Source organism: Sylvia atricapilla, chromosome 6 (assembly GCF_009819655.1).
Source record: "Sylvia atricapilla isolate bSylAtr1 chromosome 6, bSylAtr1.pri, whole genome shotgun sequence".
Taxonomy (NCBI): domain Eukaryota; kingdom Metazoa; phylum Chordata; class Aves; order Passeriformes; family Sylviidae; genus Sylvia; species Sylvia atricapilla.
The window spans coordinates 33418437-33433112 of record NC_089145.1 but is presented as its reverse complement, the minus strand read 5'-3'; the positions used below and the strand labels follow the sequence as shown (position 1 = coordinate 33433112).

General features: G+C 35.8%; 1 protein-coding gene across 1 annotated transcript in view; it reads right to left on the bottom strand.

The window, feature by feature from the left end:
* Positions 1-14676, bottom strand: part of DPH6 (diphthamine biosynthesis 6) — a 195876-nt gene that overhangs the window by 38726 nt on the left and 142474 nt on the right. Inside the window, exon 14 of the mRNA XM_066321445.1 lies at positions 828-1233. Coding sequence (XP_066177542.1) covers positions 828-1233 — 406 coding nt within the window. The remainder of the gene's footprint in view (positions 1-827; positions 1234-14676) is intronic.

Below are 14676 nucleotides of genomic sequence, written 5' to 3'. Positions count from 1 at the left end.
ATCCTGTTTAGACATCAGGAGGTCCAAAAACAGAGTCTTTCAATATGAGAAACATGCCTGGTAACCAGAAAAAGAACATATGTATCTTAATTGTAGAGCTGTAGAATTATTTGCATTGGAAAAGGCTTCCAAGACATTGAGTCTAGCTGTAAATCTAACACTGCCAGATCTACCACTAAACCATGCCCCTAAGCATCAAGTCTACTACATATCTCTCTAATACCTCTAGGGATGGTGACTCCACCACTTTTCTGGGCAGCCTGTTTCAATGCTTGATAACCATTTAGGTGAAGAAATTATTCCTAATATTCAAACTCAGCTTGCCTTGGTGCAACTTGAGGCTCTTTCCTCTTGTTCTGTCACTTGGTACTTGGGAGAAGAGTTCAGCCCTCACCTGGCTACAATATCTTTGCAGTTGTAGAGACCAGTAGCATCTCCTCTGAGCCTCTTTTCCTCCAGGCTAAAAACCCCCCAGTTCCCTCAGCCCATTCTCATATAGCTTACTCTCTAGACCCTTCACCAGCTCTGCTGTCCTTCTCTGGACATGCTCCAGCACTTCAGTGTCTCTTTCGCAGTGGGGGTCCCAAAAACTGAACACAGGATTGGAGGTGTGGCCTCACCAATGCTGAGTACAGGGGGACAATCACTGTTCTGGTCCTGCTGGCCACACTATTCCTGATACAGGCCAGGATGCCACTGGCCTTCTTGGCCACCTATCCTTGAAACACTCATCTAAATTTTTTTTCCCAATGCAATCTGAGGCAGAAGTAAACAGTAAGTACCTTATGCTTAGTATTACATGCAGTTCCTGACATGGTAAGTCTTACCATATTGTAGTGTTTCAGCATCAAAGGCATGCTCCTTGAAGAAAGCTCTAAAGGACAAAGGGCTGGCACTGCAGTCTTCTGAAAGTCTGTCGATAGCTTGTTTACACATAGCAACTAAGTCATGAAGAGCTCCATCTAAATCAAGGTGAGAAGTGGATGATGAAATCAAGCTCAGGCGTACCGAGATTGATGCACAAGATGCAGAACTAGACTCCACGGATTCACACTCAATTTGGAAGCCCTCTGACAACATCTTCATTCCAAAATGTTTTCTTTGCAGTGGATCATCAACTACTGCAACAACATGCCATTCAATGGCAGCATCTCTAGGTAGGTGAGATATTACAACCACAGCAAGCAACCCACATACTGTAGTTTCATCATGATACATCTCTGAATCTTCAACCTAAAAGACAAACAAAATATTATCCATAATAGAGAGTTGCAAAAATCAATGTTGCTCATATTCAGTTAAAATATTAAAAAAAAGTATATGCAGTGCATTTATTTCATGGAAACTCCTTTTCCCCTCAACTTTCCTTATTGAAAAGTCATCTTGAGCAATTATGAATTTATCTGACAGTATGTCCTAATTTTTGTAATCTCAAATGACTAGTATGTCTGTACCATTAAAAAAAACAGTTCATAATTTATTTTGCACTCATTCTGCAATCAAAAGAAGTCTTTTTGTGCATGGTGATTTTGTTTGTACCAAAGGTTTTTGAAGAATAAAAAAATGGTAGGAATTACCAAAACTACAGAAATAAGCCAGTAAGTTACGTAAGTTTTATTTTAAAAGTCGGACTACTAAAGATTCAGTTCAGACACAGCAAAAATATATTTCAGATAGTTCTAAATAGAAGAATTATCCTGACCAAACCCTCTTAGAAGATGGAATGGGTTTTTTTTTTAAATAGCAGAGCTCATTGAGAAAGTATATTTAAATAAAAATTGATGTTTTCACATCAATCTGTATGTCTAATTAGCTAACTTGGTCAGCTACATCTGAGTAACTGAGTTCCTTTTCTTCTGATGGTTTTATGTAGCTTTCAAATACCTTGAAATACTTTTTTTGACCAGTGGATTACTTTTTTCCTTGCTTCTCCATCAATTTTTATGAAGGGACAGTATATTAGGAATTTTGAATATTAGTGACTTACACCATCTTCTGTACACAGATAATAACATTTTTATATACCAGTTTGCTTACATTCCAGTATATACTGTTAATATTGTCCATTGCCTGACCTCTGAAAGGAAAAATAATAACAAGGCAAACCTGTAATTTTTTCCTGAAGTCGATAAGGCCATATAACTTGCAGTACCTTCAATTCACAAGCTCCATTTTCAACCACTTGCTCTCAACTTTGAGAGGAAGAAATAATGACACGTTCCAGGCACTTTATTTCAAAATTCACTCACAAAGTTATTGACAAGAATTTTGCACAGAATATCTTTGATGCTTGACCCTTGTGAGCTGTTTACATGAAAAATGCACTTACTTCTATATTAACAATAGTGGAGTGTAATTCTATCCCAAACATGTAGCAATTGCTTCAGCATTTCTGGTTTCGATGTGGTAACAGAAATAGGGACAATTTTTCTCAAATTGCAATCACTTCAGTCATAATAAAATCTCACAGAGTACTGTTTGCTTTCAGTACTTTCATTAGGCTGGCCAGGGCTGTTATTAAGGTAGCTACACATAAATGTTATATTAGCACTTAACAGGAGCACAGTATTCTCCTCTAGGAGATGAATTCTAACCTTGTCAATATAATTCTGCTCAGAGTGCTGTAAAAGAGTTTGAAAAGATGAAATACTGGAGCTTTGGACTGAGAAAAAAAAAAAGAGTCATGCTCATTCAGGCTTAAAGGCCATTTTGCTGGCCCAAGGTGCTGAGGTACTGGTTAGAAAAAAACAGTCTAAAGAAGCTCTCTCAGGTCACATCAAGCACTAAGACAAACTTTTCTACTTCCCTGTACTTGTCTTAGGTTGTTAAATCAATTACTCGCTATTTCTGCTTGCCTTCAGCTGCCATTTAGAATATGAAGAACTACATGAAAATTAAGGCCAGGAGAAAGTACATTTCCAAATTTAACAAATGAGAATCATTCTGTGTGAAAGACTACTCATGGTGCACCTGTATGGTACCATAACACTCATAACCTTTAACTTTAGAGCTTGCACAAAGCACAAATGATAGAGCTACTGGGGACTAATAATCTTTCATCAGTGGCTACAGAATCTTATAGGAATACATCTAACAGTGACCTCTTCTGATTTATTTTCAAGAAATCACTGACATTTGTGATGCTGCATTTATGAGTTACCTTTCAGAAATTTACAATTTTCTTGAAGAACTGAATATCTTTATGATAGCCTGTCTAGTAAATGAAGATGAATATATAAGGTCTGCTAAGAAATTATATGGTGCTGAAATAGTGTAAGTAAGTATTAAGAGTGAAAATGAAGAGGAATTATTTTATTGGCTAATTTTTTTTATAATTGTTTTCTGCATTCTCATCAATGAGATTAATCATTTTTGGCAGATAGCCAGATACTATGAATAAAAGTATGTTTTATGAGTTCTTGACCAAGAACACTGTTGTAGAGTGTTCTGTAAAGGAGAACAGGCTTTGGTCCAATCTTTCTTCTACAGCTTCAGAGTCCTGATCAGAAAAAAATGAGACAGAAGACCATATGGCTAGGGTTATAATTTTTGAAAAAGAATTATCAATTAATTCTTGGGAATCTCTAAAATTCTTGTTGAGACACAAGAAATCTGTTGGGACAAACACAGTTGAAAGCAGTGATTCCTTAAAAGTATGCATTACCCGAATTGTAAAAATCTTTATAGATTTCATTAATCTGTAGGTGTAGCTGTCATTTAAAGATATTTGCCCATTAACCCTTTTTTCCTAGCTATCAGTTTCCAAATGATTTCATTTAATGGGAAAAGTGCATTAAATTTTCTAATTTCCACTTGTTAGCATTTCTATTGGACTTAATCCTTTTAAGGAACAAATACTAAAGGTAGCTCTGGACCTTGTAGTTTGTAAGAGAAGTTTGAATGTCACAGGGGAAAATAAAGAGATCCAAAGGTTCATTGGCTGACTGTTGAGATTATATGGAGAAAGATGCTACTTATATGCTGTATTTTTAGATGATCTGATTTAAAGAGGGCTGGAGAAGGACATCAGGTAACACAGGTTCTGCATGCAGGAGACACTCTCTGCAAATAAATGGTTCTACAACAATGACTTTTTCAGGAGCGGATGTAAACTGAATCATCTCAGAGACCACACTATGACAGAATTCCAATTCTGTCGTGCTAGGAAATGATAGATCCCAAAACATTGGACAAAGATTCTGTAAGACAAGTAATTTATATCTAACTGAATCTCACATTAGACTGCCCTCAAAACATGTTTCATAATATCTTCCCTTTGTCAACAGGATCATCTGCTGCTTAATTTATCAAACATGTAAAAGACTGAGATCCAGAAAGTTTGGAAAAGGAAGCCAAAAGACAGATATTTCTAAATACATGCATTGTATCTATATCATTCCATATATGTATTGTATCTATATCATGCCATATCCAGAGAAGGACTACAAATTTTTTTAAATACATTGCTTTACAAAAACCCCCACAACTCAACAAAGGACTTTTCCCACCTTGAAGAAAATACTGATACTCTTCTGGAGATACAGTGCATGTTTCAATAACTGACAGAAGAAACAAAAAGTATGGAGTACCTTTTAGGATGACTGAGAAAGTGGCTCTTCTTTACTTCTGTTGTAAACACTGAGAAAACTGCCATGCTAAGCTAAGTGACATGCTGGAAAGTCTTCATGACTGGTTAATAAAGTATCACAGAAGCTGACAGCAGTTAAGAAAACAAGTAAAGAGAGAAAACAAAGTGGGTAACTTCATGCCACTGTAAAAATTCACAGTTCACCAATATCTTGAGTAAGATAAACAACTCTGGATCTCTCCACTGAAAAAGGGCATACTAGATCCAAAATATATTCAGAGGAGGACAAGTACGATCAAAATCTCTGGAGGGTCTGACTGGAAATGTTCTCCACCCTTCTTAATGAGAAGACAGAAGCTTACAAAGCCTCTTACATGACATAAAAAGAGTGGACAGGGATAAGAACTGAGTTTGCACACTTGTCTTTCTGTACAAAGAGCTATGGACCATCAAATAACATTAGTAAGAGCACGGTTTCAAAACGAATATGGTGGGTGACACCTATAACTCCTTGATGGAGAATATTCTGATTGCAAGAACTTTACAGGGATTCAAGGGGTGCCTGACTGAGTTCTTAGAACACAGATTCAGTGGACACTATAAAAGAGACATTTTAAAATTCCTAGATTATTTATATATATATAAGTTACTAATTTATATAAAGATTATGATTTATATAACAAAGTTTATTTGATCAATTTAAATATGAATTAAAACAGTTAAAGGCTAGGAGAATATAAGAGTATATTTATGCTTTTACTATTCACTTCTGCTTAGGGCTACTGTTTGGAGTCAAAATAACAAGCAAGGTCTACACCATTACGGTTATTGTTAAGTTCTTAAATAAGCATTTATGCTGATACTAGTGGAGTGTTTGGTAAAGAACTGAAACTTCTTGTATGGACTCATATTTTTCACAATTAGTCCCTTCCAACATTTCCATGATTCTAAAGGAATTTTGTGTTCATCTGTGATATTCCAGAATGATTTTATAGATGAATTGTGAACACTGAGTCAAGTAGATGAATGCAGATAATAGCTTTGGGAGCCCCTAAGCTTCTTCAGCAGAGCCGTTGGCACCAGAATATAGGGCTGGAAGAAGTGGGAGTTCAATGTGGTTACTCCTCCTGAGGAAAAAAAGGTTCCTCTTGTTTTTCCAAAAGGAGACTCACATACAGACCTGTAATACTACTTATAGAGGGACATACATTTCTGTCTTAACTGATAGAGACAGCACGGACAATTGAAACACAGCAGTCCCAGACAGTGCCAAGCTGGAGCTTTGTCTGCCTTAGGTGCCTGCCACAGGAACAGGGGTTTGGAGCTGCCTTACACTGGAGCCACCTAGGCAGACTGCTCTGTGTTAACCCCTCTAAAGAGGTTCTGTGATGGATGCTCAACCCAATCCAAATCTGCAAAAGTGTAAGGATGTTTGGTTAGAAATAGAAAGGATCAAAAGGCTTGACTGAATACTTGTTGGAGGCTGCAGTATTACAGTTATTAAGCAACATACAGTTCAGTGAAGTATCTAATAATGAGAAATGAGAATGGGAACTTCCTGTACTTTGTATTTGTGCCTAAACTGAAGTGAAAAGGCAGCTTGACAGAAAAATTCCTTAGCTAACACTTTTACCAATAGGTTTACTTTAGAAATAGCTCTTTCATATCCCAAGAAGCAAGGTGAACAACAGAGGTTGTCAGTGGGTTTCTAAACTTGCAACCCTACTAACCCTACTAAAGCAGAAGTCTTATCTGAACTGGTGCATGCATATTACTCTCCTGAGCTTTGCATTGATACAAGAAATTATCACATTGGATCACAGTATTACCAAATCCATGCGTTTTCTGTGTCTCAGTTCTTAGTAAAGATTCACCCAATTTTCACTGTACATATTGAGAGAGCCACAAAATTCTCTCATGCTAATGAATGTCTGATACATTCACAATACTGCTAGAAACCAAACCAGAATCCAATAGAATGAGCAGAGTTAAATGGAAAACACTGGGCTGTAAGTGCTGTAAACTTACAGAGAGTTTTGTTTTAAAGGTGCTAATGTTATAAATATATATATTTTTTAATATTAATAAAAATAAATCCAAGGCAGAACTATTAAAATTCCAGTGAAAACAAAGCAATAATGAGTTAGACATACCTATCTTCAATCCATTGTGTAAGTATTTAACTATTCTGCTTAATTAAACTGAAAAAGGTACGTATTTTGGCCTTTATTATATAAATTTGTTTGACTATCCTCCCTTTGTTCTAAATGAGAGATATTCTTTTTGTTGTGTTTGTAAGGACTAAGGCCTATCTATCTATCTCTCAGCTGAATATGGAATCAGGCTATAAGAGACAGAGATGAATGCATAATTGCTCTCTCTACAAAGAAGTGACTTGGAGAACAAAAAGAAAGATACTGTGATGTTACTTTTAGAAGCTGAGTTTATGAAAACCTTATATGGTATGCATTATTACACCATTACAGTGGCAAGATTAACGTGCCTTTAAATAATACATTTAAAATTTCTTTTACACTGCCTGCATTAAACAGAGTGCATCAAACTCCTGAGATCCAGTTTAAGCTTTCCTAGAGTCCCTTACAACAATAGGTTTACGACTTAAAAAAGTAAAGATTCCACTAGGAAAACTGCATAAGAATAAGAATGTCAGTTTCTAAAGAAAGTAGGATAGAAGCAACTCTTTTCAACATCTTAGTTTGTCTAATAAATAGGCCACATGCATTCCTGGTGTACCACGTCTGAATTCAAATAATGAATACCACAGTGTTTTATAGCAATAAAATTGCTAAGAATGTTCCTTTTGGAAAGCTTATAAAAATAAGAAAGACAGACATTTAGTATTTCTTTCTAAAATAAAACAAATTATTTGGTGGATATCAAAAAGACATTAACACAAAACCAGCAGACTAAAAAGGATGTCTTATAAACTGAGTATTTCTCATAGAATAAATACTGTAAGTATGAAAAGAAATGAGTTCTTTGGAAATTTTAGTCCTCTCTACTCACACCTCAACATGTTGGACAAAGCTAGAGTAGTTCAGTAACCACTGTATCATGTAGAAATTATTTTGTACAATGTCAGCTAGGAAAATGAGACTGTACTTTGGTGTTACTGAACCATGGAAAATCTGAAACAAACCAAGTGGTTCTTTATTTTTTGTAGCAGTATCTGTAGTACATTTTTCAGAGTAATTTCTTTTTTGTTCAGTCTTTACTTATCTTTAGAAAACAGAAACATGAAAAAAGGAAAGCAGATATAAGGGAACAAATGTGAGTATAGAAATTTAGAGATAGTACTATTTCCCAGGGTTTCAATCAATTTTTGTAATTTAAATGGATTTCTAATTAATTAATTCTTTTGATATAATGATTATAATTCCACCTCCTAATATTAGAAAAAAATACAAGTTAAATTTTCACCTCAACAATTGTGAAAAACTGTGAAAAAAATATCATGCAGCTATACTAATGATTCCAAATTAATTATTAGATATTAAATGGTCGGCAATTAACATGCCAAGCTCGACTTTTCTCACCCTCATTTTGCAGGAGGGTGAAATGATTATATCCCAAGTTATTTTAGTGAGAGTATAAGAAATTTATACCGTATATTGATGGTTATTATTAGGATTAGACAAGGTGATGGCGTGAAATTTTACAGTAGTCAACCAAGCATGTCAGAAGATACTACCAGAAAAATTAAGTAACTACACTCTTAGGACCCAAATCCCGCAATAAATGTACAGTGAATTTGACTTGTAAGTTGAGACAGCTTTCTGGTGCATAAAGGCTACGTTGAAATCCTTGCAGAATCAAACATTTCATGATGAATGGTCTCTGAATCATGCCACTAGAAGGACAGGTAAGCATTACATAAAAAACCAAAGCAAATATAGAACTCATGAAAATAAAGAGTTCATAAGAAACCAGTTCAATAAGTTTATATGATCTATAGCTTATATTGCTCAAAGAGAATAATTTAACAACTTTCTATTCTATCTTTTACCACGATTGTCAACAGAGGCAAAGTAGTGGTATAAATTTTCATCATTCCTGTGTGATAGAAAAAAGGGTTCTGTTGAAATTCAAGACATAACCTTACAAGTTCTCTTTTGATTATATTTAGTACAGAAGGATATAATTTGCTGGTTAATTTTGTTTCTCTTTTCTATTGTTGGATCACTGTGTTTTCATCCTTTTATTTCAAAAACTGAGAAGCTCTGACAGGATCAAAACAAGAGCAAAGAGCACATTTCTATGAAGACATAATCAGCTTTGAAGAAGTCTCTAGAACAAATAAACAATTGAAAGCCTGAAGAATGTACACAGAATCTGCAATAACTAGGCTAACACCCCTGTTTTCTGGACTTATCAACCTGGAAGTCTTCTTGCAAAGGAAGCTCAAATAATTTGTTAGAATAAATTGAAAGAAAACCAGAAAATATAAACTGGCCTGCTGAAAGACAGACACAGGCTTCTGCATGCACAGCAGTGGAGAAGCATCTCCTACTAAAAGACTTGAGACTTCCATTTTTGCATCACTCCTCAGGTAAGTATCACAATCTTGTTCTAAACCATTATCTAAAAGCACAGTCTCATCAGCCCCAAAGACATCAAGTATTCAACTACTCAATGAATTTTATACATTTCAATGTCTTTTCAAAATACATTTCATAATTGTATGTGACAATCATGCCACCACCAGAGTAAAAGAAAGATTTAAAAATGTATAATCAGTTATGGTAAGCATGTGATAATACCAAATGTAAAATATACAACACCATTTCCCCCACATTTTTAGATGGTTATAAATATTAGTTATAGCACTGATTATTCAGATAAAAGAATATTCAAAGTGAATGTGTCTGGAGTGAGAAACTGAGAAGCTGAGAACAGGACTACCAGCAGGGCTGCCAAAGAGGCAAAATACCTAAAATGCAGAATTAGACAATTATTATTAATTTTAAAAATGAATATTACTCTGATTTTTCCTCTTAATTACTCCCACTGATGTGTCATGAGACAGATTAAGTCTTAACTTTTGTTTATTTTAGCTGATTTGGGGAGTAGGTATTTCACTTTTTAATTTTTATTTTATTTTAGAGAACTGTTTATGGTTTTAGCACAACTCTGATACAAGTGCTTTGACACAATATAAATAGCTATATCTTTTTCCCTAATTCAAAGGGGTCAGGAAGGGGTTTTTTATTTTTGTAAAGTCCATACAAGCCTTTGGTTGTTTGCTTTACTCTGCAGAAGTAGTCACGCTACCATGTGTACTTACCAACCTGACAAACCCTCTTCCTACTGTATGCAAAGCTCAGCCTTTTCACTCTCACCCTGTGGCATAAAGTATTTGGAACTCCTAAGGTCTGATATATTTTAGTGCAAGTATACTCACGGAGTTCAAAATGGGAATTTCTGGGTGAAATGTAATGGTCTGTGATATACAGGTCACAATAAATAATCTAATGGTGCCTTCTGGCTGTACAAGCCACTCAAGCTATGAAATCAGTTTTACCCACTAGTTCTCCTCAGCCTTTCTACCAGCACTGAAGTGCCTGAACTCTAAAATCCCACACTGAGAAGGCAACCATCTTACTCATTACGGCCTTTAATGTCCCTTGCTGATAGTTTTAAATTTTTAAACAGCCCTACCTGTCGAGCTTCCTTTCATGTGTTCTCATAGTTACAGATATAATTTTGGAAGCAAAATATCTAAACACTGAGCATAATAAAAATGAAATGGGTTAAAGCTTATTAGCAGTAGGGAGCAGATGTAGCAAAATTCTGCCAGTTCCCCTACATTTCCTCCCCAGCAGGGATTTTCTGTCAAGCTGTGAGTTAGTTCTATACACTAATCCAGGCTGCTGCGGCTGCAATTGCACCTTGCTATTGTAGTAAAAATTCACTTTGATTTTTGATTTCTTCCTTCTTAATAATAATATTTAAAGCAGCTCCTGCAGAGCTAAATATAAATTCAAGTACGGCACACTGGATGCTCAAAAGGGCAGAAAAATGTAAAATTTATAAGAAAATAATTACAGACTGAAAAGCTGTTTTATTTGCTTAAAAACCAGTAACTTTCTCTCAACAAACTAAAGGTTCCAGAGCCAAGATGTAACCAGTTAATGACTGAAGTTAAGATCCTTGAAATACCTCTCAAACATACATCATTCAATATATCAGTTACAATGTGGAAAAAAAGGATAAGTATTTAAGGAACAAAGCCATAAATTGATAGTAATACAAACTGAAAGCAAATGAAGTCTGCCACATGAAACATGATCACAGACTGTCACTCTGAGGGTTTTTATTCTTCATGTGTAGTGTCAAAAATAAGCATTTAGGAAAAAGAGTTGAACTGAAGTAAGGCTGTTCAAGACGGAAAGATTTCAGTTGAAAATCAATTGCGAGTGTGTACCAAAATGGGACAGAAAATGAGCAAAGTTAATGGTCAAAATCTACTTTGTGGGCATTAAGGATAACAGATTATGACAGAATTTGTATTTTGGATACTGATTGCAAAGATCTTTTCTTTGAAAGTTTGCTTTCTTCTGAACTTTGACAATGAGCTCTGTAACCGATTTTCAAACCAAATAGTTTTCACCTCACATATTCTAATTACATCAGCTGTTCACCTGTACATGTATAGCACCACTAGCTACTCTTGTCAAACCTGAAATTAAATTTCATAGAATGCAAGGAAGAAAATTTTGATGCTGCAAGGAGCAGAAGAAAAACAGTTTGAAAACTCTATTTGCACTACTAAACTTACACTGTCAGGCTCACTCTAATTGTGGTAGCCACCTTGATTAACAATATGATATAAAGATGTGAATTCAAAAATCATTTCACAGAATCACAGAATGGCTCAAGTTGGGACCCTGAAGATCATCTAGTTCCATACACCCTGCCAAGGGCAAGGATACCTTCCACTAGACCAGGTTGCTCAGCCAGGCCTTGAAGGGACCTCTAGTGACAGAGCATCCACAATATCCATGGGGAACTTTTGCCAGTCCAAGCTCACAAAAAATAATTATTTCCTAATATCAAATCTCAACCCACTCTCTTCCAATCAGAAGCCATTTCTCCTTGCCCTGGCACTAAATGCTCTTGTAAACAGTCTTGCTTAATCTTTACTGTAAGTTCTTTCAAGGTACTGGAAAGCTGCAACTAGCTCACCCCAAAGCCCTCTCTTTTCCAGGCTGAAAAATCCCAATTCTCTCTGTTTTTCCTCATAATTGAGGTTCTCTATCTCTCTGATCAACTGGCAAGCAATTTCATTTTGAATGTGGTGCTTTTTAGGACATAAATTTGTACTGGAAAATACATTTACATTCCATTTTATGTATATGAATATTTTTGAGGCAAGTATTGTTTTCAACACACCAGTCAGTTACTTTCATTTTTGAATATGGTATGAATGCAAAAGAAGGTGGGTTAGATGGCACAGCATAAGACTATTATGACTTTACATGCCTTTTATTTTAACTCAAGCCATTTATATAGACCAATAATGTCCTACATATAGTTTGGAACTTGGGTTTTGCCCAGTTCAGTATTACGGAAGTCAAGCTCAGATGATGCAATTCAGGGAATTTCTTAAAATCCACTATATGGGGCTGCCCAAAAGGTTAGGAAAAACCCTCACCCCTGCTCCAGTTTTTGTTGTCAAGCATGAATCTATATGATATATAATACAATACAATACAATACTTTGGTCAATTCAGCTCAAGTGTCTCAACTATGTCCCTTCCAAGCTCTGCCAAACCCCAGCATGGGTATGGGTAAAGTAGGAGAAAGAAAAAGTCTTCTTGCAGGAATTGTCCAGCAACAGCTGATATTGGTCTCGTATCAACACATTTAGCCACAAATCTAAAACACAGCACTATAGAGCTGCTGTAAAGAAAATTAATTCCACTCCAGCCAGACCTACTGTGAGAGAAACTCACAGTAACTTATGAGTTCTAAGCCAAGTTTTAGTTAAATGTGTAGCCATTCTCAGCAGTCACTGGGATGAGCTATACGGAACACAAATCTGTTCTTCTGAACACGAAGACATGTCTCTCAGATTACTACTTAAATATATAATGGGATCTTAACTCACACTCCTGAAGGCAGGTGAGTAACCTTCCATGTACAGAAGGTCAGAATGGAAGGTTTTCAGTAAATGGCCTTTAAATGACATGTATTAATATATATCCTCGTTAAAAGTTGTTGTACTAAGAAAAAATACAAATATGTATCCATGGATATGCTTTAATGTGTATATATATATATATACATATACATATATATGTATATGAGGATGGAAGCAGAAAAATCTATATATGAGTATATCTCCTCCATGTAGCTCTGCAGAACATGCACAGAGAGACTGTGTGGCTGTGCATTACTGAGTTGCTATCTGCAACTCCCCACTAACACTCATTTGACAAATAACAACAATCCTTTACCAAAATCACCATCTTAATTAAAAATCGTTGACAATTAGTATTTTCTTCAACTAACAGTTACATTATGCTTTTTAAGACTTGCTTCTTGGTTGATACATACATACATATATATATGTGTGTGTGTGTGTGTACATGCAAAAGTAACTTTTTTGGTCACCTACAGAAGATGGCCAGGGTATTTCCATAAAAGTACTGTTTATAAGTGCATAAAGACCTGCATATTATTAACACTGAATAATATTCAAAATAAAATCAAAGTTATATTTCAAGTGTTACCATCTGTGTTTATGGTGTTACATCCGAAAGACCGATGAGAAGTGAACAGGTACCATATCAGCTGGATGCATTTTTATTTTTCATCAATGAAGCTGAATAAAAACAGGGAAGAAACTGAAAGTGATTATTCACTGCTAGCTGGCATGCAAGTAACAGGGTATTGATCAGGGAGCACTGCTCATTGTTGCTATGGAAGAATTTGAAGAGGTTTCAAAATATGATAGCTCACTTTCACATTGTCTTATGTGCTTTTTTGAAAATGGAGTACAGGAAAGCATAAATTATTTTTTGGTTAATTTGACTTTTAAAATTAAGAAAATAAAAGGTCTATTATTAATTTTGAATGCAATATCCTTCAGAGAAGAGGAGAAAGAAAAGGAAATGAAATTATTATTAAGAACAGCACACAGAACTAGAGATATGGATAATCAAGTGCTGAAATTTAGCAGGGATCCCTTGGGTCATACAATAAAATAGTAAAGAAGTACATCCATTGGAAGAACGAGGGTGTTTTCCTGAGTTAATTTCTTTTTTTTCCCCCTTTTGGTTTTTTGATAGTAGAAGATCATTAATATATTTGAACAGAGACAAGATTCTTGCATAGTTTCAAAAGGAAGAAATGATATTTTGAGCTCTAATTTTGACTGAAGCTTTATGAAGGAGGACAGGTATGAATTTTCCTCATTAACTGTGGAATTTGTCTTCAGTGATAATTTGCTGAATCGGCTTGAGGTGTTGAGTCCCAGTCAGATTCCTCTCTACAGAGCCAGTTGCTTGTCCCTCAGCCCCAGCAGGATGGGAGGGACAACTGGAAGAGCAAACATGAGAGCAGTCTTGGGCTGAGGTAAGGACACTTTTGCAGGTGAGATAATAAAACTAGCAATGCAAAGGCAGTCCTTCACCTCCTCCTACCAGCAGACTGATGGCCAGCCAAGCTCTGGGGAATAGATGCCTTGGAAGACAAAATTCTACAATTTTTATGGCTGAGCATGGTGTCATGTGATCTGGGATATCCCCTTGACTGCCTCTTGTCTATTGCCCAGTCTGTTCTAAGGATGGTGACTGGGAAAAAGTCTTGAAAGCCCTGAAAATGTGCAACATTAGCATGTTAGTCACAAATCCAAAACACAGCATCATAGAGGCTCTTATGAAGATGCAGGAAGACCCTGTACACTATTCAACAGCAAGTTTCCTTCCTGCAACAAGAATGCTTTTCCAGGTCCTGCATAACCACAACAAAGAGGATACTGCCCACAGGGAAGAGGTTCAGTATGTAGGTTTGACTAGTTTCTGAGGTCTGAGTTTTCTGATTTTTACAGAGCTCACATTGAC